A 27,348-nucleotide genomic window follows, 5' to 3' on the forward strand; every position below is an offset into this window, starting at 1 on the left:
GTGTGTGTGTGTGTGTGTGTGTGTGTGTGTGTCACTGATAACCCCATCCTTAGGTGATATTTAACACTGAAATAATTCCAAGCTGAGGGGGTGTGTGTGTGTGTGTTTGATCAGTTGAGGGAGTGGTGATTCAGGATAGCATTTTCACCTCCCGTGAGGGGGACTGGCTTTGATTCCTGTCTGATGTCCCTCGAGCCCAGCCACCCCCTGTCCATCAGTAGAGCTTTGTGTGATTCCAAACAGCTTTCACTGGAGTTTCCAGACTAAGACACTTGGGAGAAAGGCCTGGTGATATATTTCTGAAGATCAGCCGGTGGGAACCCTGTGGACCCTTGTAGTTTGATTGACAACTGAACGTGAGTTGTAGGGATAATGTAAGACAGGGCACTGTGTTCCTTTATGCGTGAGGTTGGCATGATTTGGGGGTCAACTTGACAGCAGCTGTTCTGCAAACTGAAATTCCCAGCTCCATACAAGATGACCCTGGACCACCCAGCTCAAAGTGTAAAAGCCCAGGTTGGCATCAGCCAGCACCTGACTCAGAACCACAGGGTCCCGCTGGCTGTGTGATGGCGCGTGAGGCATTACCCTCTCTGAGCTCTTCTATAAAATACAGGATCAGCTTTACCTGTCAGAAATAGTGCAGCCACACAGGCCCCTGCTCAGAAGGAAAGGGGGCTTCGTTTAACACTCTGTTCTTCTCAGAAACGCTGATGTGTCAGCAGTTATAGACTGGGACTGCCGACTGGAAGTTTGCCGGTTAAGACTCTCCAGCCGTTGGAGATGGGCAGAAAGATAGAGCAGTCTGATTCTGTAAAGATAAACAGCTTTGTAAGCCGGGCAGATCACTTCTGCCCGAGGGGGCTTCTGGGAGTTGGAATCAGCTAAACATGGAGGGAGTGGGTTGTTTTGGGGAATTTTGTTTGATTTTTGTCTCATCATCTCAAAATTCTTCATAGTTTTTGCACAAGAGTGTCTGTCTGTCTCCATTTTTTTCACCGAGCCCTGTGAATTATATAGGCATCTGTTGGTCCAGTCAGGAAGCTCAGATGACGTGGTCTGTATGTAGGGTGTTGCTAACCCAAACTTACCACCTCTCTGGTGGTTCAAATCCACTTGTAGTTCTTTGCGAGAAAGACGAGCCGTTTCCTCCTGTGCAGTTGACAGTTTGGCAAAACCCAGAGGATTGTCAGCTGTGAGTTGGCTCTGACTTGTTGGCAGGAAGGGATGATGAATTCAGGAGAAAGGCCACTTGCTGACCCTGGGCAGAGGCCTTGCCCAGTACAAGCCACTCAGTCATACAGCTGTGTACTATGCAACCTCCCCAGAGGACAAACATCCCACAACATAAACCCTGCCTAGTCCTTCACTGATGGGATGAAGGCAGTCCCCAGGGCCCTGGACATCTGGACACTCTCTGTCCATTAGTCCAGCTGGAAGGAGAGAGGGCATGACCATTTGGGGAACGTACTTGCCCTGCCTGAGCCTCTGGCCTCTCACCAGCTCATCGCCTGGGAGCCGGAGCAGGAAGAGGAGGTCACCATGGTGACCGCCCGGCCCAACTTTCAAGACAGCATCCACGTGGGCTTCGTGTCCGGCCTAAAGAAGTTCACTGAGTACTTCACCTCGGTGCTGTGTTTTACCACCCCTGGAGATGGGCCCCGCAGCACCCCCCAGCTGGTGCGCACCCACGAAGATGGTAGGCGCTCCCTACCCCCTGCTCTCTCCGCCCCACCCTTTCCCTAGGCACCTACCCACCCTCCCAGGGGCAGGCTGGGCACCTGCATGCTAGCCTCATCTCTGTCCCACCCTGTGCCTGACCCTGATGCCCCAGGACCAGGCAGGCTGTCTGGCAGGAGGGAGGCCATCTGACAGGTGGGAATCTGTCTCCCTTTGGCTCTGACTGACATTTGGTGGGGTGGGGTTCTCTGGGGCACAGTGCCTGGACCTGTGGGACACCTGAGCTTCAATGAGATCCTGGACACGTCGCTGAAGGTCAGCTGGCAAGAGCCGGGGGAGAAGAACGGTGTCCTCACAGGTAATGTCTGGGGGCTGAGGTCATCACGGCCCCTCCCCGTCTGCTGGCTGGTTCCTGGCCAGACCTCCCAGCCCACTGCCCCTTCTTAGAAGCACCAGTTGGCCCTTGGGCATCATGGCTTTGAACTGCACAAGTCCACTTACACACGGATTTCTTTTCAGTCATCCCATTAACCATCACCAAGGGAGCATTTGTCTCCCCAGTTATAGTAAATAGTGATCGTGTGGGGTTCAGTACCTTAAACCTTGAATAATAGCATGGCCCAGGGAGCTCTGGTGGCTCAGTAGTAAGGAGCTGCACTGGCAACCTAAAGGCACGCGGTTTGAATCCACCAGCTGCTCCGTGAGAGAAAGATGGGTCGTCGGCTCCCATGCGATTTTCTGCCTCTGAAAATCCACTGGAGGGTCACCTGTGAGTCAGTTCTGACTCAACGGGACACAAAAGCAAACACCTGTACAAAATGCCTCTGATAATGCCAGAAGCACTCCCAAGAAGCAGCGGAAATTCCAGTGACATTCCAAGAAAAAGCTGAAGGGCTTGCTGTGTGCTGGGGAGTGAGGCTTGCCGCTGTGGTTGTGCATAATCTCAGGACAAATGAATCCCCCTAAAGGCCACTGAAAACAGAGAAGGAAAACCACGGAGCGGCGGCACTGCCCACCCGGCTTCTGAAACCTGCTGGAGGGTCAGCTGTGAGTCGGTGCCCGTTTGATGCCGCGTGACAGCAGCCACTTTGCAGACTGCACCTTTAATGTGGACGCAGGATGCGGTACACCGAGCATACAAAGTGTGTGTGGGTGGACTTGCTGCCCCAGTGGGGTTTCTGATCCACCGTAGGCTAGCAGTAGTTAAGGTCTGGGGGAGGCAGAAGTTATAGGATGTTTTTTGGTGTTTTTTTTTTAACTGCATGAGTGTTAGTGTCCCTGTGTCCCCGTGTTGTTCAAGGGTCAACTGGACTTGGAAAAGTTTCTCAGCCCCTCAGCTCTGCAGCCCACTCCAGAGTGTCTGTCTGCCCCTAGGTCCTCAGCCACAAGTGGCCACTGTGGCTTCTCGGTTGCTCCTGCAGCCACCTCCCAGTGGCAGCATCCACTGAGGTCACACATGCTGCCCCAGGCATGGTGCTGGAAGCCCCCACCTGCCTCAACCCCATTTCCCCCTCCCTCACCTGACGCCTGCAGATGCAAGGAGTTTTAGGAGGAGCCCAGAGAGAGCGGGGATGGTAACAGCCAAGTCCATGCCACACTGGGGAATGGGGAGAGGTTCTGTGGTGGCCGTTTGGATCCTCTGAAAGTGCCTCAGAAGAAAGGCCTGGCAACTCACTTCTTTTTTTTTTTTACTTTTTTCTTTCTTTTAATAATTTTAACGAGCATTTACAGAGATCTTGGATTTCCATTCATTCATTGCTGCACTTCTCTCCCCGCCCATCCCCCCCCAGTTTGCTCCTCTCTTTCAAAAGTAAAAGAGACACTCCTTCCCTAGTACACAATCCCCCTGCACCCTTTTTTACTTTTTTTAAATTAATTTTAGTGGAAGTTTACAGAGACTTAGGATTTCCAATCATTCATTGTTGCACTTTTCTTCCTGCCCACCCTCTCGCCCCCCAAATCACTCTTCTCCTTGAAAAGAAAAGGAAAAACTCTTTCATTGTTATGCAATCCCTCCCCCCAAGTCCACTCCACTATGCAGCCTTCACTCTGGACTCCTGTCATGACAATAATACTCAATCATATGTCCCTTTTAAACTGTTTCCCTCATCTGTTTGAATGCAGTATACATCATTCCTCCCCTCCTTTTCTGTCTTCCCTCAACCCTGATGTCAGTCCTGTTTTACAACAGTGGCTCTGTGCAATATTTGTCCTTTTGTGACTGAGATACTTCATTCAGCATAATGTCCTCCAGGGTCATTCATTTTGTTTAATTCATGAGTTCCTTGTTTTTCAATCAGCGTAGTATTCCATTTTGTGGATATACCAGAGCTTTTCTATCCGTTCATTTGTTGATGGGCACTGGGTTGTTTCCAGCTCTTTGCTGTTGTGAACAAAGCCACAGTAAACACGGGTGTGCGTGGCAACTCACTTCTAAAAAGCTAGCTCCGTGCGAACCTTCTGGGGCGCAGCTCTCCCCTGATGCCCACGGAACTGCAGTGCTCATGGTCAGCTCCACCTCTGCCTTGGTGTTCGTTTCCAGGGTACCGGATCTCCTGGGAAGAGTATAATCGGACCAACACCCGCGTGACCCACTACCTGCCTAACGTGACCCTGGAGTACCGGGTCACGGGTCTCACCGCTCTCACCACCTACACCATCGAGGTGGCGGCCATGACCTCGAAGGGCCAGGGCCAGGTGTCTGCCTCCACCATCTCCTCTGGGGTGCCTCCAGGTAGGGGCCCTGGGTTGGGGCGGGGCTCATGGCCCTGTCTGCTCTCCTGACCCGGATCCGTGCGAACAGCCCCTTCTATGTCAGGAATATTGGCCTCCTCCCTCCCTCACCAACTCTCTCTTGCCCCAGAACAGGCCATGATTCCAGACTCCACAGACTCCCTGTTGCTCCTTCTCACACCCCTGCTAAGAGCATGGACCACTTGAGGGCCTGCCCTGGGCTCATTCACCCCACCATCCCTCCCTCCGTCCCCAAACCACATCGGGTACCACAGCAGGGGGCAATCAGTGATTCAGGAGAATCTTCACTGTCCCCAGGAAGTCCGAGCTGAACTCTGGCCAGTGTCAGGGTTGGCTGAGAGGTGGCAGCCTATGGAGGGAACAGCCCCAGGCTGGACGTACAAGGGTGTGCTGAGGGCTGGTCGCAGCTCTGTGTCAGCCAAGCTCTGTGACGTCGAATCAGGCAGGAGGCCGCCCTGTGCCTCAGCCTGCCCATCTGTAAAATGGAGATGAACCCTAAGACAGGGTGGTCACATCTGGATCAGCACAGTTCTGAGGCCTGCCCAGCACCCCGTCCCTGCCCACTTGATGGTGAAGGCCAAGGTCAACCTGAAAGATACAGTAGCAAGGCCCACAGATATTTATGTCTTGCTCATTGAGCCTGGGGCTCAGAGCTTCACAGACATTAGCTCATGTCATGCTCACAGCCACCTGAGCTAGGTGTCAGTGGTGTCAGCAGAAGAGGCCACGACACGCAGAAAGGCCAGCTGGCTGCCCCAGCAACACAGCCTGTCGATGGCAGAGGGGACTCCAACCCCAGCAGAACAGCTCTGATCCATACTCTTTCTCTTCACCCTCAGCTCTAAGAAGCCCAGGGTTCCCAGACTAGAAGAGGGGTTACCTCTTAGCTCTGAGGCTCCCTCACCCATTCATTCCTCCTGAGTCTGGCTTAATTTTGTGCAGCCTCCAACTCCTTCATGGTACACCTCAGAAATATCTAGAACCACGAGGAGAGGAAGCTCATGTGTGCCCAGCCTCCCCATGGCCCACCTTGGGGGTACCTCCCCCCCAGCTCTCAGATCTGTCTCAGGCCCCTGACATGGGCACAGCACAGGATGCAGAAACCAAGACCGTTGCTGGGATCAGACTTGGTCTTGTTCCTCCTGGGAAGTTTCTAGAAGTCAGCCTTGGAAGGGAAGGACATGATGGGCACCCCCTGGCCTGGCCAGGAGGGCCTTGTCAGTGTGCAGAGGGGTCTTCTCACCCCATCATCTCCCTTCCTTTCTGTTCTTTCCAGAACTCCCAGGGGCTCCCACCAACCTGGGCATTTCTAACATCGGCCCCCGCTCCGTGACGCTGCAGTTCCGACCTGGTTATGACGGGAAAACCTCCATCTCCCGCTGGCTGGTGGAGGCCCAGGTGAGGCCAGAGGGACCCAGGACCCAGGACCTGGGACCCACCAGGCAGCAGCTCCCAGTCCTGGGCCTGGTCTTCTGAGTACAGCCTGCCCATGTGTTTATACATGTGTTGATTTTCATGTTCCCCTGCAAAGTCAGAGATTTCAAAAACCCTGAGTTCCCCGGACCCTCTGTCACACTTCCCACCTCATCCAAGCGTGCGCTCTCTCTCTCTCTCTCTCTCTCGCTCTCTCTCACACACACACACACACCCTACACCCCTCCGAAGACAGAGAAGCGGTTAGTGACCTGAAAAAAAAACAACACGTTCCCACCTGAAGCCCTTTAAATCCAAGGGTCTCCAAGCTTGGCTGCACCAAGAGCTACCAAAGGGAGAACTCAAAAATCCTACTCCTTGGGTCCTCCTCCCCAAGGTCCTGGTTCTGATTAGACCTAGCCAATCAGCTTGGCTTGGGTTGCAGAAGCACCCTCAGGGAGGGGGTGGGCTGGACGAATCAGCTGGATAATCACAGGCACTGGGGTGCCTCACACGAGCTGCTGGGTGAGTGGGTCTGGCCAGGGCTGGAAGATGTACCCACAACAAGGTCTCTGGAAGGTGCTGATGCAGGCAGGGTCAGGGTCACACCTGAAGGGATGACCCCCTTTAAGGACCTGGGACATGGTGGCCCACTCTCCAGATGAGCCCTGGGATTTGAACCTGCCAACAAGTGGGCAGGGCAGCCCAGTCGCAGCCACGGTGCACATACACGTCTGAGGGTCCCTGGTTTTCCAGGTGGGCGTCGTCGGGGACGGAGAAGAGTGGCTGCTGATTCACCAGCTCCTCAATGAGCCCGACGCCCGCTCCATGCAGGTGCCCGAACTCAACCCCTTCACTTACTACAGGTAACGGGGGGCAGGACACGGAGTGGAGGGGAGGCCCAAGGTGGAGGAGGGCCACCCGGGCAAGGGAAGGGGCTCTGACCTCTTCCCCCCGACCTTCTTACCCCTTCCTCCCTCCCTCCCCAGCTTCCGCATGCGCCAGGTGAACATCGTGGGCACCAGCCCACCCAGCCAGCCTTCTAGAAAGATCCAGACCCTCCAGGCGCCCCCCGACATGGCCCCGGCCAACGTGACCCTGCGCACGGCCAGCGAGACCAGCCTGTGGCTGCGCTGGATGGTGAGGCCCCCTCGGAGGGAGTGGGGTGGGCAGGTGATGGCGCCTTGACCCTCATCACCTGCAAAGGTGTCATCACCTGGGAGCATCAAAGGCTGCACGCTGGGAACACCTGACACCCTTGCTCTTCATGATCTTTGCACCTGGTCAGGTGTCTGATAGTCTAGCCAGGTGAACAGATGCCCCCCACACCTGCAGGGTGAGGGCACGTGTCTTGGGACTTAGTGTCAGTTGGTTGCAGCCTCTGGCCTCTTGAAAAGAGGCAAGTGTGGAACGCTCAGGCTGCTTGTGTCTTTCTTTTTGCCACAAGTGGGTGTCGGCAGAGCAGACTTGCCAGATGAACTGGGGGTCTCTGGCCCACAGTTGGCCAGCATTTGGGCATGCTGGAATTGTAAAACATGGTAGGACCCGAGGGCTGTTTTTCATTGTTTTTGGTGAAACATTCTTCTAGGTCGTATAGCCCTGGTCTGTTCACTTGCTGTACAGAGATAACTTGTGGTTGCTGTGAAGCTGAACAGTGACATTGATGTGTCAAATGCATTAATGGTCACCCATGGTGGACAGTGTTTGGTGGCGCTCCCCGATTAAAATAAGCTTGGAAACAGGAGTGACATCCACTTCTGTCATAGCTTGTCTCCGGAAACCCTATGAACCTGGAGAAAGGATGAAAGTCATGCAGATGTTGAGGACTTTCGTTCATAGGGTCACTATGAGTCGCCTACGACTCGACGGCACTTAACAACTTAGCAACAACATGAGCGTGAAGTTCTAGAAAGTACTATGGAGAAAGACTGCCATGTGCTAGGCATTCTTCTTGTTTCCTTTAACCAGGACCCCTGGTGGTGTAGTTTGTACATATCAGGGTGCTAACCAAAATGACTGTGGTTCGAATCCACCATGGGAGAAAGATGACCAGTCTCCTTCCATAGAGGTTTCAGCCTCAGAAACACGATGGAGGAATCTACTCGACAGCTGTGGCTTGGGTGTGGTTGGGGTATTTCCTATAAAACCACACACACACAGAGTGTCAGCCTGCAGTAAAGTAAAGGGACCTAGTCGCTAGTGAACCATTCCAGTCCATGAATGACCACCCCATGTGTGCAGAAGAGAACTTGCCCTGGGGAGTCTTGATGACTCAGACCTTTGGTAATAAGATCATCGGGCCTTTCTTCCAAAACACATCAGGTTAGGTTTGAACTGCCGACCTTTCAGTCAGGAGTCAAGTCCTTAACCATTTGTCCCACCAGAGTCCTCCACGGGCTTGTGTTGTCTTAATGCACAGCTTAGGAAACAGAGTTTCAGAGAGGTTAGGAACTTGCCTGCAGTCACACAGCTCCCAGGTGGCGGGTCTGGGCTACAGAGGAATGCAGTTCCATCCTGCTAAGCCAGAAAACGCAGGTGTTGCTTCTGAGGCTGCAGAAGGCGTGAAGGGGTCAGACGGAGAGGTGGGTTGTTCCACTCAGCTGACCCTGCCCGCAGGAATAATAGCCACATTCTCTTATTTGATCACATATTTATAAAAATAATGGAATGCAGGGAGCTCTGTTGGCCTAGTGGCAAGAAGCTGCACTGTAATACTAGAGGAACATGGTTCGAATCCACCAGACGCTCTACTGGAGAAGGAGGGACAATCTCCTCCTGTACCATTCAGATCTGATGTGATGCTACACACACACACACACACATACACACACACACACACACAAAATAATAATAAAATTTTTTAAAACATTTAAAAAAATAATGGAATGCTTCACAAGTTTGCACGTCCTTACTCAGGGCCCATGCTAATCTCTGTGTCATTCCGATTTTAGTACAGGTGACGCTGAAGCGAGCATAATAGTCACGTTATTGGGGCCTCCTGTTCTGTGGGAAGGAGCCCTAGTGGCACCGTGGATTGAACATTAGACTGCTGAGTTAATGGTCAGTGGTTCTGACCCACCAGCCGGCCCATAGGAGGACGATCAGGCAGTCTACGTCCGGAAAGGAATTGCGCCCTCGGAATCCTCACACTCAGTTCTGCCCTGTCCTGTCGGGTCAACAGTGGATTTGGGATATTGTCTCTCTGTTTTAATTTTTGCAGATAGGAGCCTTGTTAGCGCAACAGTTAAGTGTTCTGCTGCTAACCAAAAGGTCAGCAGTTCAAACACACCAGCAGCATCACGGGAGAAAAGGCCCGGTGAGCCATGCTCTAAAAAAAAGACAGCCTAGGAAACCGAGGGGGCCAATGACCTGGGTTGTCTGTGAGTCCAAATCACCCTGTAATCTTCACGGGAGCAGACCACCACAACTTCTGTCCCAACGAGCAGCTGGTGGATTTGAACGGCTGACCTTAAAGTTAGTGGCTGAATGCTTCACCGCTGTGCCACCAGGGAGGGCTCTGATTGGAGGACTTGGGAGGTGCCTGGCACTATCAGCCCTGGATTAACAGCAGACATAAATATGGCTCCCCTTCCGGAGCGCCAGCCCCCCACCCCCACCCCACCCTGCCCCACCAGCAGCACTGACTTGACTCCGCCCCATAGCTGTGGGGTCCCAGGGTGCCCCGCGTGCACACACAGCCCCTGTGACCACCCTCTCCTCCCTGCCCGTCCTCCTCTTGGCTCAGCTCTGCTCCCCCAGGTGGACTCCCCCTCCCCCCTTCCTCTCACTGTAAGAATTTTAAATACTGAGAGATTTGACTGACTCCAGAGGCCTGAAGGGGGCATGAAGAGGCAGTAGCTGCCCTGCCCAGGAACCCAGGCACCTCTCACCCCGCTAATGCATCCTCTCCGCTAACTTCCCTTAGCAGGTGCGAGAGCATGCCGTCAACCTGGCCCTGCTCCCGGCCATCGATCGCTGTCCTAATGGTCTCTAGTCCATTTCACTAAGTGTCTCTGGGAACTGGGGCTGGGAGCGAGAGGGTCAGGCCCGGCTGCCTCGGAGGAACAGGAGAAAGTGGGTCAGGATATAGGGAGCATGTTTGCCATGGAGCATGTGCCCAGGATGGACGAATGAGGTGGAGGCTGCGGGTACCCCAGTTCAAGCTCCATCACCTTCACCTTGAGGCCAGGCTCTGGGCCCATATCTGCCTGCAGTCACAGACTGCCACCTCTGTGCACATCCCTGCTGCGTAGCTGCACGGCTCCATCCCAGAATGCTTGAATCAGTGCTCACAGCCTCTCCTGCCCAGGCACAAGGCTCAGGAAAAGGATGTGTGCTTTCTCTTTGCTGAGACACAAAGAGCTTGAAAGAGGGTAGAGGCGGAGCAGGAAAGACTGAAGTCAGCTGGGAGGAAGAACTTCCTGATAGGAGCTGCCCCATCTCTGGTCTGGTAGCCTCTCCTTCTCTTCTGCAAGAAGGTTGCATCTCCAATGGCAGACGTGAGCCAGGACTAGGGGTGCGACACCAGACCCACTAAACCCACTGCCTGGACTTGATCCCAGCTCCTAGCAAACTTCCGTGGAGTTCCCGAGACAATACGTCCTTACGGGTAGAGACTGCCTGTCTTTTTCCCCAAAAAAGTCAGCTGCTGGTGGATTTGACCCACCAGCTCTTTGGCTAGGAACGTAACAGATAACACACTGCACCACCAGAGTGCCTTAGGGATATTACATTGTTATTGTGTGCGGTCGGGTTGGAATCGACCACAGCTGACCCTCCAGTGGTTTTCAGAGGCAGTTAATCACGTGGCTGGAGATTGCTCGTCTGCAGAACAGCTGGTGGATTCAAACTGCGTGCCTTTGGGATTGCAGTGGAGCGCGCGCGCGTGTGTGTGTGTGTGTGTGTGTGTGTGTGTGTGTGTGTGTGTGTACTTAGAAGAATCTAAGCAGGAGCAGGGGCCTAAGTGGCGGGTTCGTGCATGTGTACACAGACACCCTTTGGGGTCTACGGCTGGCCAGAGGGTGGGTGGTTATAGATAACCCCCAGGATTGTCAAAGCTTTGGCCTTTCTTGCAAAGTACCCCGTGTGGGTTCAAACCCAGTGTTTAAACATTGTTATGTGGCCACCTTCCCACTGTGGATGCCACAATAAAGAATTTCTTTATTGCTATGGAGACTTTTCTAACTTGTGGCAACCCTGTAAGCAGAGAGGGGAAGCCCCGTGGAGTCCCCAAGCCCGTCAGTCCTTACAGAAGCAAGAAGCCTTATCGTTCTCCCTGACACTAAGAACAGAGGAGAAAAAAAAGACAATCTGAGCTCGTGCGCGGACCAGGGCCAAAAGGCAGGCGGACAGGCTGCCCTGGAAGCAGTTATTCAGTGCGACCCCCAGCTGCGGGCAGAGCGTGGGCTGAGGGTCCAGCAGAGCATGGTGTTGATCCTAAGGGCTTCCTGGAGGACCAGGCAGGACACGTGCTCACTCCGGGCCAGTTCTCGTGATGGTGGCCAGACCTGGCCTCATGGCAGCCTCCCGCCCCTGCCTCCCGCAGCCCCTCCCAGAGATGGAGTACAACGGGAACCCCGAGTCGGTGGGCTACAAGGTCAAGTACAGCCGGCTGGACGGCCGCGGGAAGACGCTGAGTCATGTGATCCACGACCGTGTGGAGCGAGAGTACACCATCGAGGACCTGGAGGAGTGGACGGAATACCGCGTCCAGGTGCAGGCCTTCAACGCCATTGGCAGCGGACCCTGGAGCCAGACGGTGGTGGGCCGGACTCGGGAGTCAGGTCAGCCCCTCAGCACAGCCCCCTGATGCCCCCACAGCTCTGACGCAGCTCTGCTGTCAGGCCCACCCGAGGACATGAAAACTGGAGTTCCTTTCTCCAAAATAGCCTGACTTCCACAGTGGGGTGCGCCCTTGTGCTCTGTGCCCCCAACACCTGCAGGCCCCCTGCAGCGGGTCCTACCTCTGTGGGACACCTGGGCAGCTTCCCCTACCCAGTCTGGCCCTCCTTATCCTCATCCTTGACCATGCATAATGCCTGAAAGCCTGAGATGGGGCATCAGAACATTCTAGAAATGATGCCTTTGCTCATTGGGGTCCCCCACACGAGCCTCCCTGTACCCTCCATGCTTGTGTATTTCCCTGGCCCCTCTGCCCTAGCCGCTGTCATACTCTCATCCAGACACCAGCCTGAGTGGTGGACAGATGGGGAAGCAAACCAGAAACCAGAAACAGTGTCTACAATAACCCCAAGTCAAAGGAACCCTAGCAGGGGCGCTTGGCACTGGGCGACCACAGTGTGCTGCTTCCTCCCTAGACCAGGCGGGACCCTTCCCCACCTCCCCTCCACTTGGATCCGCTAGGACTGCTGAGTCCTCTTCGCTGCCTTCCTCCCACAGTCCCGTCCGCAGGCCCCACCAACGTGTCGGCGCTGGCCACCACCTCAAGCAGCATGCTGGTGCGCTGGAGCGAGATCCCCGAGGCTGACCGCAATGGGCTGGTGCTGGGCTACAAGGTGAGGTTCAGTGTGGACGGAGGAGGTGGGGTGCTGCCCAGCTCCCTGCTCTCCTCCTTCCCAGGTGCTGCACCCCCCTGACCCCTGGGGGCTCGGGATTCTGCCTTCTGGAGTGGACACAGAGGATCTATCCGAGGCCTCCAGCTTCTGGGCAACCAGAGAAGCCCAGGCCATTCTGCCCTGGGGTGGGGAGGTTTCTGGGGCATCCACCTTCCATGGGGTGCTTCCCTCCAGAAACCATACTAGGAGCTTGAAGCCCTGTTACCCGTTCTGATAGACCTGGGTTCCAATTCTGTTACCTTCTAGAACTCTTCTCAGAGCTACATCTGGGTCAGCCCTCCCTTGAAGCTGGAGACACGAGTTCATTTTTCCTCCATGTTTCCTGTCCGCGTGGTCTTCCACACAGCTCACCCCCTCCTGGCCCTGTCTCCCGCCAGGAGTCTCTTCCGCGCTTACTCTGAGCCCATCTGTGTATTCTGTGAATTCTCAACTGGGCAGCTACCTCCTTCTCTTGGGAGCAAGTCACTTTATAAAGACCCCCTAAAACTATAACCCTGAGGAGGTCTTTAAACCTTGAACCAAAACTATCTCCTGAAGTCATCTTTGAGCCAAACAAGAGTCTCCCCTACCTAGCAAAGAGTTCCTCCGTGAGCCCTGATGTGCTTTTAATAGAGTTGGCTCTGCTGTCAGCTGGACCACGGCTGCTAAGAGGGACAGATGAGAAGCGGAGGGTCAGCGAGTGTGCTGTTGATGGTGCTGAGGTGGTTGGGGAGAGGTGGCGGCTGAGTTGGTGGCACAGCTTGAAGAACGTAACTCATGTCACTGAGTCGTATGTGCACAAGTTGTCAAAGTGGAAGATTAGGTTGTGTCTGTTTTAACTTTGTGGGGAGTGGGGAAGCCCGAGACTGCCTGCAGAGCTGCTGAGGACAGGGCTCAGGGGACAGCACAGCGGCCAGGCTCACCTGCCTGCCTCTGCACACGTCCCTGCAGGTCATATACAAGGAGAAGGACTCGGACGCCCAACGCCGCTTCTGGCTGGTGGAAGGGAACTCTTCACGCAGCGTGCAGCTCACGGGCCTGGGCAAATACGTGCTCTACGAGGTCCAGGTGCTGGCCTTCACGCGCATCGGCGATGGCAGCCCCAGCCACCCACCCATCCTGGAGCGGACACTGGATGATGGTGAGTTCGAATCCCTCCCACTTGGGGAAGTGTAGAGCGGTCACTTAAGGGGGGTTTGACCCCACTGCAAGCAGGAACCAAGGAGGTGCCTTCAAGTCCTGCCAGCCCCCGTATGCCAAGAAGAGTTCCATGGATTCTCGTGGCTGAGACGGTCCAGAAGCAAATGGCCAGGGCTTTCTCCTGAGGCATCTCTGCGTGGGTTTGAACCGCCAACCTTCCTGCTAGTAATTGAGCGCGTAAACATTTACACCATCCGGAGACTCCAGCCCCACAGCAAGGCAGAGATGCCAGGGACAGCATGACAAGGCAGGCCGACGTGGCCTGCACTCCCACCCTCAAGCTCTTGCTCAGATAGACATTTGGCATCACTTCTGGTTTCTCTGCCACCCAGGACAGTCACTTTGAGTTAAAGGCCTGCAAAAGGTGAAGACTCCATTCTTTCTGAGTGCAAGAGCTTTCCGGTCCTGCTTACAAAAGGGAGAGGCCAGGCGGATCCCTGCACTGGTGCCTGCACCACAGCGTCCCCCACAGGCCGCCCACACATCCTCGTGCTCCCCCTTATCTCCCCAGACACGAAAGCACATGCTGCCCACCCCAGATATTTGTGGGGTCCAAGCTGGAGTGCCAAAGGAAACTCGTGAGCCATATGTCTGTGTGTTTTAAAGTTATAAATCAAGCTAATGAACTGGTAAATTAAATATGTTCTATCCTCCTGGCTTGATAAATACACCCTCGTAATGACCTGGAAAAGCCCAGTTCAGATTGAGAATTCTCAGGCTTTTTTGGCATCTGGGCCAGAGCTTGGCAACCCCGTCACTAATCCCCACTCTCTTCACACCCTCCTCTCTGTCCCCTACCGTTCAGTCTCTGTCCACACCCCCAACACAGCTCACTCCCGGGGGTGCACAGTCCACTAAAGCAGGACAGGCCCAGGGAAGAGGCCTGTCCACACCCTGGAACTGGATTTGGGCTGCCCTGGTGATGCAGTGGTAAAAGGTTTGGCTGCTATCCACAGGTTTGTAGTTCAGATCCACCAGTCGCTCCACAGATGTAGCTTTTTTAAAGGTGGTTGCTGTTGGGTGTCACACTGTCAACAACAACTCATAGTGACTCTGCAGCCTTGAAGACCCTAAGGGGCCGTTCTGTTCTGTCTTTGGGTCATTAGGTCATTGGAAATCAGAATCAACTTAATGACAATGGGTTTGGGTTTAAAGAGCAGAGAATTCCAGAATTCAGGGAGTCCATAATTAGGTCAAAAAGGAAGGGATGGTGGGTTGGGAACAGGTAGGTCCCCTCGCCTCACAGACACTTCTTCCCACAGGGTGGGACATGAGGTGTGGTGGACAGAGGGAGAGCTGGACCCTCTTCTGGGCAGACTCCTCTTGCCCAGCCCGTGCAAGGAAGCATGGTCTCATGTCATTTCTAGTCATTGCCAACTCATGCCTAGGTGAAGGGTTGAAGCCTCGCCCAATCCATCCCGAGACCCCAGCTCAGTGTCAGATATGGAGCCAGGCACAGAACGAGCCCGCTGAGCTGGTGCCCACCACTCCCTGCCTGCCAGCCGCCCTGCAGAAACCAGACCAGGAAGGGGGCTGGGCAGCAACTTCACCATCGGCCTCTCTGTCCCTCCAGTGCCCGGGCCGCCCATGGGCATCCTGTTCCCGGAGGTGAGGACCACATCAGTGCGGCTCATCTGGCAGCCCCCCGCCGCCCCCAATGGCATCATTCTCGGTAAGTCGTCGTCTCTGCCCGGATCGGCCTGAGCCCTGGCTGCAGGGGGATATACCAGGGAGGCAACGTCGGTGCTGGCAGGAGGGAGGCTAGGCCCCAGACATAGCTGTATCCTCTCAAGAGCAGGGACCATTGGTGGCCTGGTGGTAAGGAGTTCGCCTGGCAACCCAAAGATGGGTGGTTTGAATCCACCCGCTGCTCAGCAAGAGAAAGATGGACGGTCTCCTCCCGTGTGATTAACCGCCTCTGAAAACCCACTGGAGGATGAGCTCTCAGTCACCGGTACACAACAAGAAGGCCAGTGTCCAGGGCTTCTCTATTTGTAAGATATCTGCTGAGAGCCACGTCCAGGGTCGCATCCCTTCAGGACTGCTGGTTGGCGTTTTGCCCACACATGCCAGCAGGCCATCTGGGATGCCCCTGTTGATCTTCCTAAGTGTGGTCAAAAGAGGGCATGCTGGCCAGCTCAGCACAGCCGGCTGCTGGGAACAGAGCCAGAGGCATGGGGAGGGGGACTCTGCCGATGCAAAGCAGTATTTCATAGTAAAAAGTCACGTGTACACAACACACATGCGCACACAGAGATGTATGCGCACATGCACAAACTGCCTGTACAGACACAAACACGTGTGTACACATATATTCATGACTTTACTCACACAAACCCCCCATCAGCATGCATACATGTGGACATATATATGCATAGCACACACATGCACATACCCCAGCATCATTCATACATGTACACAGATATACACACACACATGCACACACCTCCAGCAGCATGCATACATGTATACACATGCACACACCTCCAGCAGCATGCATACATGTATACACATGCACACACCTCCAGCAGCATGCATACACGTACACACAGACACACACACATGCACACACTCCCAGCAGCATGCATATACATGTACACACACGCATGCACACACACCCCAGCAGAATACCAAGAGGAGATGTACATGGTTTCAATCTGATCGAGAAGTCTTCCCCTGGTGGCCTTACCCCCACCCACAGGCTGGTGGGGCTGGACTGCCTTCCTCCAGGACGGCCGTGCTGTGTCCTGCAGTGGCTCCTGGAGCGTCCCCCTGTGTGCTCCTCTCTGAGGGCGGGGTAGGGAAGAGGAGCCGTGAACTGGAATCTAGCACAGCCAGCGGTCAGTAAAGGCATCTGGCCTCCCCTGGTCTCCGTTTCCTCACCTGAAGCTGTGAGGGGTTCAGAGGCCCTCTGTGTGTGGTACCTGACTGCATCCTGCAAGTCCATCCTGCACAAGTGGCCCAGAGGGCTCCAGGCAGCACTGGCCTGGTCACATGGTTCAGGAATGATGTCCCAGACCCTTTCTGAGGCTCGGAGGGCAGCTTGCCCTGCTGCTCAGTACCGCCTGTGTCCTTCCTCCCTGCAGCTTACCAGATCACACACCGGCTCAACGCCACCACAGCCAGCGCCGCCTCCGTGGAGGTCCTGGCCCCCAGCGCCCGCCAGTACACGGCCACTGGCCTCAAGCCCGAGGCCGTCTACCTGTTTCGCATCACGGCCCAGACCCGCAAGGGCTGGGGAGAGGCAGCTGAAGCTTTGGTGGTGACCACGGAGAAGAGAGGTAACCGCCCCCGGGGTGCTAAGGGGCAGCAGAGAGAACACCCTAGCCCACTCACGCACTCAGAGACTCTGGGCGTGGACAGCTGGGCTTCAGCTAGTTATGAGGTCTGGAGTGGACACCATGCTCAAGTCATAAAAGTCAGGATTAGCGAAGAGTCCCGTGGCATTTCCAGAGCTGAGCTGAGGTTCCCTTGGGCTCCCCTCTCCGAGACTAGCTGTCCTCCACATGGACAAGAGAGAGGTTACCTTCATTTTCCCACTTTGCCATCCTGCTAATTACTCTGTCCAGTTGGCCGGGGGATCCAGACCCCTGGCTGCCCCAAGCTGCCAGCTAACTTGAGGCTAGGCTTCCCCAAAGCAGGCCTGAGATTCAGATTTGCCTGAAAGACATTTATTAGAAAGTAAGAAAGTGCTTCTCAGAAAAAACAGCCCGTGACGCGTGGTTGTCAAAGCGTCTGTCCCCCAGCAGTACTTAACAAGGTGTAGAGATATTGTTTCAAGTTTCACAACTTGGGGATTGACTACTGACATCTAGGGGTGCAGGCCAGGCATGCTTGTCGGCCAGCACCTTACTGTGCACGGGGCAGCTCCCACTGCAGAGAGGACCCCTGGCCACATGTCACAGTGCTGTACACAGCTGGTAGCCTCGGGGAAGCTGGGGAGGGCAGATTCTGAGAGAGGACAAGGTACGAGATGAGTCCCAGGGCAGGAAACGCAGTCACATCTGCTCAGTTAGATTGTAGCTCCCTGTAGGGACATGACAGCAGCTGCGTGTCTGTGTCTTCTTGGTCACGGGCTGCCCTCTCAGGCACCTGGGCCTCAGCAGGACCCACGTGCATGCCACCTGGGTGGGGAGCTGGGCTTAAACCCACGTACCCTCAATGCGTTGGCCCAGCACACAGCCTGGCCCCCACTGCTGCTTCACCTGTGCCCTCTGCCCACCCGCAGACCGCCCGCAGCCTCCCAGCAAGCCGGTGGTCCAGCAGGAGGACGTGAAGGCGCGCAGCGTGCTGCTGTCCTGGGAGCCGGGCAGCGACGGGCTGTCCCCTGTCCGCTACTACACCGTGCAGATGCGCGAGCTGCCCAGCGGCCGGTGGGCGTTGCACTCGGCCTCCGTCAACCACAACGCCTCCTCCTTCGTCGTGGACAAGTGAGGCATCTCCCCACCACTCCACCACACACACACCCAAGCCTGGTGGTCCCCCGGGGGTGGTCCCTTGGGGAAGACACTGCTGACCTGGGTTCCCCACACCGTCTCCCTCTCTGCATTGCCCTGTAGCCCGCCCTGGTCCTTGCGAGTCTCCTTGGGGTCACTCAGCCAACCTCCCTCTCGCCCTCTCCTCTCTCAGCCTTGCATCATCCAGGAACCCACCAGCCCTCTCATGCCGTGCAGCTCTACCCGGATCCGTCAATCTCTCTCTCCTTTCCTCTCTTCTCCTTCCCTCTCTTCTCCTTCCCTCTGTCTCTTCCTCCCCATCTGTCCCTCCCTCTCCCTCCCTTTTTCTCCTCCCTTCTCCCCTTTTTTCTCCATCCTTAGCTCTCTCGCCCCCAGCATCACCCAGGCCTGCCCATCCTTACAGCTCTTCCCAGTCAGCCTTCCTCCTCTCCTTCGTCCCTCTCTCCCTGGTCTTCTCCTTCCCTTTGCCCCCTGACTCACTTTTGTCACCTCTCTTATCTCACCCTCTTCCTCTTCCATCCACTTTCCCTCTGCCTCTCTTCCTCCCTCTTCTCCTTCTCTCCTTTTCTCTCCCAGCTTCTCTGTTCCTCTCTCCCTCTGTCCCTGTCCTCCCTACACCCTCTCTCCTCCTCTCTCCTCCTCTCTCCTCTCTCTTCCTCTCCTTCCCCTCACCCTCCTTCTCCCCTGAGCTCAGCATCCCCTGGGGGCCTCCCAGTCCATTCTCCCACCCACCCCAGCTCCAGCTCTGTCCTCCACTCCTTCCTCCCTCTCCCCACCCCATCCTCCCTCCACTCATCTCCAGAGACTCTCTTAGGATTGCCTCTTAATTATCTATTTCTGGAGCCCACATCCCCCTTCAGAGAAGTGCTCACAGCCTTCATTAAGGAGTCTTCTCAGCCAGGCAGCGTCTTTCTCTCCAGCTTTAACAGGGGAGTTTAACAGGCTTCGTACCACACTTCAGCCTCTCCTTTCAATCCTGGGAGACAGTATTCTTCACATTCCAGAAGTTTTGCGCTCTCCTCCCCTCCTCCCCCATTAAAAGGAAGACATTTTCTGAGGGAGGAAACGTAAACGGGTTAATTCAGGAAGACACAACCCTTCCTCAATTCTAGAACGTTTAGGACTGGAGGACAGAGTGAGCAGATGAGTGAGATTCTGATGGTTGTGGCCACGTGGTCCCCCAGGCTGCAAATATCTGACCACTTCTTGTTAGGGACCCCTCAGTGCTGGAGCCAAGAAGGACGCCATGTCCCACGCTGGCCTGGGGGTTTGGGCAGCTGGACACTCAGAACCTCTGGGATCTGCCCATTTGTCCCTTGGTAGAAGAGCTCTCTAGGAGTTTCTGTGCCCCTGTCCGTTGGTGGGCAGCACCCCCTGCCCCCAGGATAGCTGAGGTTGGAGATGGCTCTTGTTCACGGAACCACATCCTCCCCCAGGCTCAAGCCCTTCACATCCTACAAGTTCCGGGTGAAAGCAACCAATGACATTGGGGACAGTGAGTTCAGTGAGGAATCGGAATCGCTGACCACACTTCAGGCAGGTTAGTGCCCCCGCCACACTCCGGGTCTCTTCGTCTTAGTTCCAGGGGGTTTTCTGGAGACTGGTGCTCTCTGTTGGGGACAGTCTCCAGAAAGGGAGGGACACTGGGCCTGCAGGAACCCTCATATGGACCCCAGAGCCGAGACCTAGAAAGGTGTTGGGACAGAGGGGCAATGACCCCCCCATTCCATGTCATTCCTTCTCTGATGTCCCGCAAGCTCTGAGAGCCTGTGAATGGGCAGACGTGGTGTTGGTGAGGTGGGTGAGGTGGTGGTGTCAGAGGGGAGATTCAGGGGCAGCAGCCAGAGAAGCCTGGGCTCAGGGCGGAGTGGGGGTACTTTGGAGGCACCATTGCACCCTTGGTCCCCAGGCCTTTCTCCTCCACGTGTACCCTTTGTGCAACAGAGGTTAAGTCCTAGGAGTGAGGGAAGGGAACTTGCCAGGACCTACTCTGTAGTTTTGTATTACATGATCAGTTCCCGTGGGCTCTCGAGTCCTGAGTTCACCTGTCCACTCTCTCCCCAGCCCCTGACGAAGCTCCCACCATCCTCTCTGTGACACCTCACACCACCACGTCCGTGCTGATCCGCTGGCAGGTACGCTGGGCAGGAGGGAGGATGTGTCCCAGTCTGTGTCTTCCCTTTTTACCCTGTTGGAGAAGTTTCTGGATGCGCATAGGGATTTGATTCTTAGAAGGTCCCATTCATCTATTTTATCTTCTCCTGGTTGTAGATTTTTCAGGATGCTTGGAAGACTGTTTATGTTCTGGATTAGGACTACTAGAGTTCTTCCAAGCTTTTCTTTAATGAAGTTTATAGTCCTTGGTTTTAGTCCTAGGTCCATGATCCACCTAGAGTTGGTTTTTGTGTATGGAGTGAGCTGTGGAGGGAGGATGTGTCTTGAGGTGACAGATAAGCCCTTTGCTGGACCAGAAACCCACAGCCAGGCCAGGGGTCTCCACCACCACCCTGTCCAGCCTCAGGTATACAGGAAGGAGTATACAGGTATACAGGGAGAAATCCTGGTGGGTTTGCAGTCTAGCCGCACACACACCTCTGCACACATTTACATCTGTGTGTACATGTGTGCACACGTGTAAATACATACATGCACATGCATGCCTGCATGCTCACACCCATATATATGCACACACCCACACACCATCCGATTCTCCTCACAATCCAGACTGGTGCTGTCGGCTGTCAACACCCAGTTCTACAGATGAAGACAGAGGTCAGAATTGGGGGTGGTGATGAGGTAACGAATAGTCCCTCTTCACACACTAGGACTTGGGAAGGCCAGACCATTGTCAGAGGCTCTGAACACTTAGAAAGAAAAGTGCTGGAGCTTTCAGAGCCTAGGTTCCGAGAAGGGCCTCCTGGAGAGACACTGGACCCAGGTGTATGTGTCTGCAGCGTGCCTGTCCACAAGGTCAGGAACCTCCACCCCCTTTGGGAGAGGACAGAGGTGGACCCAGCCAGGCCAGGCTTTCCTGCCCAGGACTGACCCGCCTTGCCTTCCAAGTCCAGCCTCTAGACTTAGTAGGTCAGCACTAGAGGACAGAGCCCCCCCTTAGGATCAAAGGGACAGGTGCCAGCCTTTGCCTGGCTGCACCTCACCAAAGGAAGCACTTGAAGAGAAAATAGGAGGGGCCCCCACCCTCACCCAGCCAGAAGCACACAACTTCCCCCACCCCCAGGAGGACAGCCTTATGTGAAAATGGCTGCAGCAGATCAGGACCAACACGCCAGAGGGGACAGAGAGGCGCCGGCAGCTGCCAGAGACGCAATTAAAGAGCTCATAAAAGGCTGAACCCTCTCAGCAGGCTGTTTAAAAGAGGTGTCATAAAAAGTCGTTTCCACCTCTCCCAAAGCCTGTTCTCCAACTCAGCTGTGCAGGGAAACCAAAGCAAAAGAGAAGGGTGTGTGTTGTGGGTGGGTGAAGCACAGCCCACAGGAACGCCAAGAAAATATCTGGGTGATGAGAGGCATGGAGGTGGCCAGCAGGAGGCTGCTGACCGCCTACACCAGGAGCATCTTAGCAAACAGCTGCAGATCGAGTCACTCTCCCAGCATCACAGTGCCCTGGGATCTTGGACCAGTTCTGGGCATCTCTGAGCCTCAGTTTGCTGCCTTGTTAAATGGGGCTCCATGATGGCTCCTGCCCTGCTTAGCTTCACAGGGAATGCTAATAGTGATGGCATAATCTCGCTGGGCACATGCTTGGGGAAATAGACATTTGCAGGGTTACTTTTATGTCTTTCCCTGAGTTCTGACGCCTGGGAGAGGAAGGGCTGGTGGGCGGGTCGGGGCGTGGTCATCCGAGCCACGCCTCATGTCACGCCCCCTCCACGCCCCCTGCAGCCGCCCTCGGAGGACAGGATCAATGGCATCCTCCTGGGCTTCCGGATCCGGTACCGCGAGCTGATCTATGACGGGCTGAGAGGCTTCACGTTGCGCGGGATCCACAACCCGGGCGCCAAGTGGGCGGAGCTCACCTGTGAGTGACAGGGGCGGGTGGGCACGTCCCTAAGCTCGGCCACGCCCCCTGCGCTCAGCCACGCCCCCGTGTTCTGTCACGCCCCCTGCGCTCGGCCCCGCCCCCTGCGCTCGGCCCCGCCCCGCCCTCCTCCATCCATTCTTTCCTGAAATTTTGCTCCCAGCTCCTGGAATGCTCTAACCTGAAACCCTTTCTCTTCCTCCCCTGGTGTGTGCCTCTGTCCCCTGCCTCCTTCACGCACCTATTTACCAAGCACCTTCTGAAGATCCCAGACACTGGGGACACAGCGGTGACCAAGGCAGCCCAAGGTGACCAAGACAGTCTGTCCTCTGATTGCTTCCTGGTTAAGGAAGAGCCAGACGTTGAAGAAATTAACTCTCAAAAAGACAAATAAGAACAGCTATTGTGTCATCGTGGAGATGAGTGTTGATGCCAGGATAGTGTTCCCTTCCGATGGCACTAAAGGCACGTGCTAGCCTTGAAGTAGGACCCTGGAGGGCACAAATTATTTGCTCCCAGCTGCTAGCCAGGTGAACCCACCCTGAAGCACTGCAGGAGAAAGGCCTGGCAATTTGCTTCCGTAAAAATGAGAATAAACCCTGGCCATTGGGTCAGTTCTGACGCATACCGTCATCCTGTCAGGGGTCTAAGGCTGTCACTTTATGAAAGCAGACTGGCCACCAGTTTATCCTGCAGAGCTGCTGGTGGGTTCCGACCACTGACCCTCCCACCCAGCTGCTTTAACTGCTGTGCCACGAGGTATCCTCCATCAATATTCACCGTCCCTAAAAAAAAACCCCATGGCCGCTGTTAGTTCCAATTCATCACGACCCTGTGTAAGACAGTGGAATTGCCCCGTAGGTTCCTAAGGAGTTTCTACAGGAGGCCCACTGCTGTCTTTCTCCCATAGAGTAGCTTGTGGGTTTGAACTGCCAACGTTTCAGTTAGCAGTCCCGACATTTAACCCACTACACCACCAGGTCCCAGGGGAGCAGCTCTGCTCTGTCCCAGGTGCATTTGCTATGAATCAGAATGCACTCCCCAGCAATGAGTTTGGTCCTGGTAACCCTGAAGGATTCCTGTTTACTCAGCCAGGAAGAAGGTCCTAGCATGTGCAAAGGGCCTGTGGTGGGAAGGTGTAGGGCTTTCAAAGCCTCCAAATCCCTCCCCAGTCATATCCTGAGAGCAGCAGTCCTTGGGAAGGTCACTACCCTCCCTGGCCCTCGGAATCCAGCCCACCTCTGTGGTGGCAGGAACAGAACAGGAATTCAGGGAGAAATCCCAGGGCGCAAAGATGCCCAAGAAGGATTTAAGACACAGGAGTAACACGGATGGACTTTTGTTTTAGGGACGGTCACTTTGCTGGCCGTAAGAGAGAATGACTTGGCCATGGGTGGGAGGCCCGTGGCAGAGGGGCCAGGTGGAGGTCGTTGCAGTAATGCAGAGAGAGGTGTGAAGCTGGATGCAAGTGACAGGACTGCAGTGGAACTGAGATGCCCGTGCAAGAGATGATGTATTATGGGCGGTGACTCCCCCAAGCTCTGTGATTGGTTCTGGGGGGAAAAGAAAAGGGAGGAGACCGAGATGACATGGGTGCTGGGTGTGTGATGGGAGCAGGGAGGCGGGCCGCCTTAGGGGCCTCTCAATTTTTATTTTTCCTCCCATCATTCTTTTAAACCTTTTGCTCCGTGTCTGCTCAAGAGTGTTGGCAGACAACCACATGATTGAATGCAGAGCCAAAGGAATATTAATAGAAAAACTCAAGAGTCGCTGATCCAACAGCTTGCATGGGTGTTTTTTTTCCAGACGTGTACTTGTGGTTGTGATTTTATATGGTCTGTGTATAATACAGTCATATTTCCTGGTAGTAAAATTGTTTCTGGTTCATATGAGAAAATTAATGACACTAGTATTTCATGGTGGTTATCCAGGAAAAGCCTTTAAACAAGGGAGGGGGTGAGAGAGAGCCACAACACCCCAGCCCGCTCTGGGACTCTGGACTCCAGGAAGTCGAGTTGCCCTTGGTCTCTGCCTGTTGTGACCCTGCCTCCTTTCCACGCCCATCCTCTGGCTCCTAACTCAGACCGGACTCTAGAACTTCTCCCATCCCCTCTGCCTGTTTGCATCCAGCCTGCGCCTCTCTCCCACCCCTCCCCTCGCTGGTGTCTTGTGTGTCCATTGTTGTCTGTACACACTAACCTCCTCTGTCTGTCTCCTTCTGACCCCCCACAACCTCCCCCGTCCCCTAGCCATGTACGCTACAAGGAACCTGAGCCGGCCCAGCCTCACACAGTACGAGCTGGACAGTAAGTCTCCCTGAGTGGGGCTCCTGCCATGGCCCAGGCCTCCCACCGTTTGCTGCTGCATTGGGGTGGGGATGGGGAGCAGGCCCTCCAACGGTTATGCCCACCCCCAGGGGACTTGAAGGATGGACTCAGGTGCATGACTTTCCCCAAATCACAAAGGGGGAGGGGGCTACCAGGAAGTCTGCAAGTCTGCAACTCAGTGCACGTGTTGTATAGCCATCTTCCATCTGTCGCTGTTGCTAGGATACGGAATAGGGTTTAGTGATGCTGACAGACTAAGATGACAAATGAGGAAGAAAGGCCTGGTGATCCCGTTTCCAGGAATCAGCCATTGGAGACCCAAGAGAGCACAGTGGTCTGACCTGGAGGTGGTAATGGGCCAGACAGTGTTCTCTTCCAGTGTGTGGGGGGTCACCAGGAGTCAGGAGGCCAATTGGACAAGACTTGTGCTGCCGTGGGCCAGGAGAGGCACAGTGACAGTGGCCGTAGTCAGCTGCTGGACCCTGCCAGTGGGGTGACCAGACTTCACACTGCCCCTTCTCTTTTCAGCACACCTAACTTTTCAGCCTGGGACCCACATGGATCTGTCGGGATAACAGTTTTCCTTATCAGCCAAGGAAACAGCTCCCAAACCCTGGTCCATTCCCTATAAAGTCCCAGCCATGGTACTTCTGGAGGTCCAGACCCTCGGACAAGAGAGTCCCGCATTTAGTAGGGAAAAACCTCACTGGAGACCCCAATGCCCAGCCCTCTCCGTCAACCAATGCTCTCTGCTTCGATGGCTAAGTTAGGATGACTCCCCATTCATACTGGAGGACTGGAACTTCTTCCCCTGGCTCTCCAGGAAAGGGGATGGGAACCAGCGTGGGAAAGACCCTCGCCACCCAGCAGGGACGCCCTTGCTCCCTGGGGTACTTGAGCCCCTTTTCCTGGAATTACCTATCTCTCTCCCAGTTGTTCTGGGGCCTCTCCCTTAGCACCCCAAACCTGCAAACATCTTGGGGTTCCCTTAGCACACACAATACTCAGGCCTGTGTGCAGGGCTGCCTGCTGAGGGCTGGGAGGGCTGGACCTGGAAAGTGTTAAGCATCAGTCATCGGGACTCAGAGGACAAGCAGAGACGGAGTGACCCCATGTGCACAGCACAGCTTGGGATCCCACCTGTGGTCCCAGCATCAATATATAAGAAGTGCCCCCTTTTAGTCTTAAACTGCCCCAGTCTGGACAGGAAGATTGTCACCCTTGGCCATGAGGCTAATCAGTTGTCTGTTTTCTTAATGGCCAAGGTCCAGCCTCTCGCCTGTTTCTTCCAGAACCTTCATACAAGGGTCTAGGGTGCTTTGTCCTTCTCTCCACAGCATGGGGAGCCCCACCCTCAGTGGTCCACCTGGTCTCCCCCAGGAGGATGACCTCTAAGTGCTTCCCTCCCAACCCCTCTCGCCCCCAGATCTGAACAAGCACAAGCGTTATGAAATCCGCATGAGTGTGTACAACGCTGTGGGCGAGGGGCCCTCCAGCCCACCCCAGGAGGTCTTCGTTGGAGAGGCAGGTGAGCGCAGCTGCCAGCCCCCGCCCCACACCCACTTCTCCTCCACAGGTGGGGGGCTGGGGGGCTCCCGACCCTCCCCGCTTCAGTTCTCCCTGCCCCTGAATCCACCAGCACACACTCACGCCCTCCTCCCCTCAGTGCCGACTGCTGCACCCCTCAACGTTGCCGTCCACGGCGCCACAGCCACGCAGCTGGATGTGACCTGGGAGCCGCCCCCACTGGAGAGCCAGAACGGAGACATCCAGGGTTACAAGGTAGGGGTGTGCTATGCAGAGAGATGAGGCCAAGAGGGTGGAGTGGACCTCCCGTGGTGAGGGTAGGAGCCCAGCTCCTTCCTTCTCCCAGCTGGCCTCACACCCTTGGGGCTGTGGTCAGCATGCCCTGCTGTGACTGGCTGGTCTTGTCAGTTCTCTAGGGCTGCAATAACAGAGACGCCACAAGGGGGTGACTCCAGCAAACAAATGTTCTCTTACCGTTCAGAAGGCTAGAAGTCCAAACCTCAGGTGCTGACTCTCAGGGAAGACTCACTCTCTGTTGGGGAGGAAAATCCTTTTTTCCTTCTGCGTCTGTAGGCCTGCCATTTCCAGGAGATTTCCATGTGGCTTGACCTTCCTAATGTCAAAGGACTAAGGACTTCCCTTCACAGGGGCCAGTCCTGGACGTGACACTCAGGTCCCCGACATCACCTCACAGGGGCCTGCCACTCCAGTCCTGGAGGTGGCACTCAGGTCCCCCCACTCTACTTGGCTTTTCTCTCCTTTTATGTCTAATGAAGTAAAAAAGTTACAGGCCGCACACTCCAGGGAAATTCCTCTTGTGTCAGATCAGGGCTGGTGGCTTTGCCCCATATCCTTAATCCTTCTTTAGCTATTTGGGTTCTCAGCTCCTGAGGCTTGTTGCCTGTGTGTATTCTGGGGGAGACACATTTTCATTCATGACAGCATGCAAACCACAGATGCCTTGAACCATTGCAGTAAAGCCACGGTCTCCTCTCCAGCGTCCTAAGGACTGACGGAGACCAAATACAAGAAACTCGGGCCAAGCAGAGCTTTGCAACGTTACTGAGTGGGAGACCCTGCGTCCCTGCCAACCTCCACCCCTAATATGAGACCCCTCGGGGTGGTCTTTGGAGGACTCAGCCCTGGCAGTGACGTGTGGAGTGTATCAATCCACTAACTGCAGGATTAGTGATTAGACTCCTAGAATAAAAATGAGAAGTCACATCTGTCAAGATTGACAGCCTCAGAAACTGGATTGAGGGTCGCTGGGAGGCAGAATGGACTTGACAGGCAGTGGGGCTTGGGGTTTACATTTCTGTTGTTTTTGTTTGGTTTTAGTTTAGTGTTTAGTATTAGTTTATTTTTAAATTTTATATTTCTTCTTAAATTTTATTTATT

The 27,348-nt window shown here is 54.9% G+C and overlaps 1 protein-coding gene across 1 annotated transcript in view; it reads left to right on the forward strand.

Annotated features, from left to right (window-relative positions):
• SDK2 (sidekick cell adhesion molecule 2) overlaps positions 1-27,348 on the forward strand; it is a 270,400-nt gene that overhangs the window by 191,249 nt on the left and 51,803 nt on the right. The window contains exons 20-37 of the mRNA XM_006886394.1: positions 1,504-1,699; positions 1,940-2,038; positions 4,223-4,414; positions 5,711-5,832; positions 6,604-6,713; positions 6,837-6,987; positions 11,393-11,630; positions 12,247-12,362; positions 13,353-13,542; positions 15,175-15,273; positions 16,688-16,882; positions 17,830-18,031; positions 19,495-19,598; positions 20,123-20,193; positions 21,961-22,096; positions 24,346-24,402; positions 25,850-25,951; positions 26,090-26,205. Of these exons, the coding sequence (XP_006886456.1) occupies positions 1,504-1,699; positions 1,940-2,038; positions 4,223-4,414; positions 5,711-5,832; positions 6,604-6,713; positions 6,837-6,987; positions 11,393-11,630; positions 12,247-12,362; positions 13,353-13,542; positions 15,175-15,273; positions 16,688-16,882; positions 17,830-18,031; positions 19,495-19,598; positions 20,123-20,193; positions 21,961-22,096; positions 24,346-24,402; positions 25,850-25,951; positions 26,090-26,205 (2,496 nt within the window). The remainder of the gene's footprint in view (positions 1-1,503; positions 1,700-1,939; positions 2,039-4,222; positions 4,415-5,710; positions 5,833-6,603; positions 6,714-6,836; positions 6,988-11,392; positions 11,631-12,246; positions 12,363-13,352; positions 13,543-15,174; positions 15,274-16,687; positions 16,883-17,829; positions 18,032-19,494; positions 19,599-20,122; positions 20,194-21,960; positions 22,097-24,345; positions 24,403-25,849; positions 25,952-26,089; positions 26,206-27,348) is intronic.

The sequence above is a fragment of the Elephantulus edwardii genome, unplaced genomic scaffold, assembly GCF_000299155.1.
Source record: "Elephantulus edwardii isolate Elephantulus edwardi_28Jun2011 unplaced genomic scaffold, EleEdw1.0 scaffold00048, whole genome shotgun sequence".
Lineage (NCBI taxonomy): Eukaryota > Metazoa > Chordata > Mammalia > Macroscelidea > Macroscelididae > Elephantulus > Elephantulus edwardii.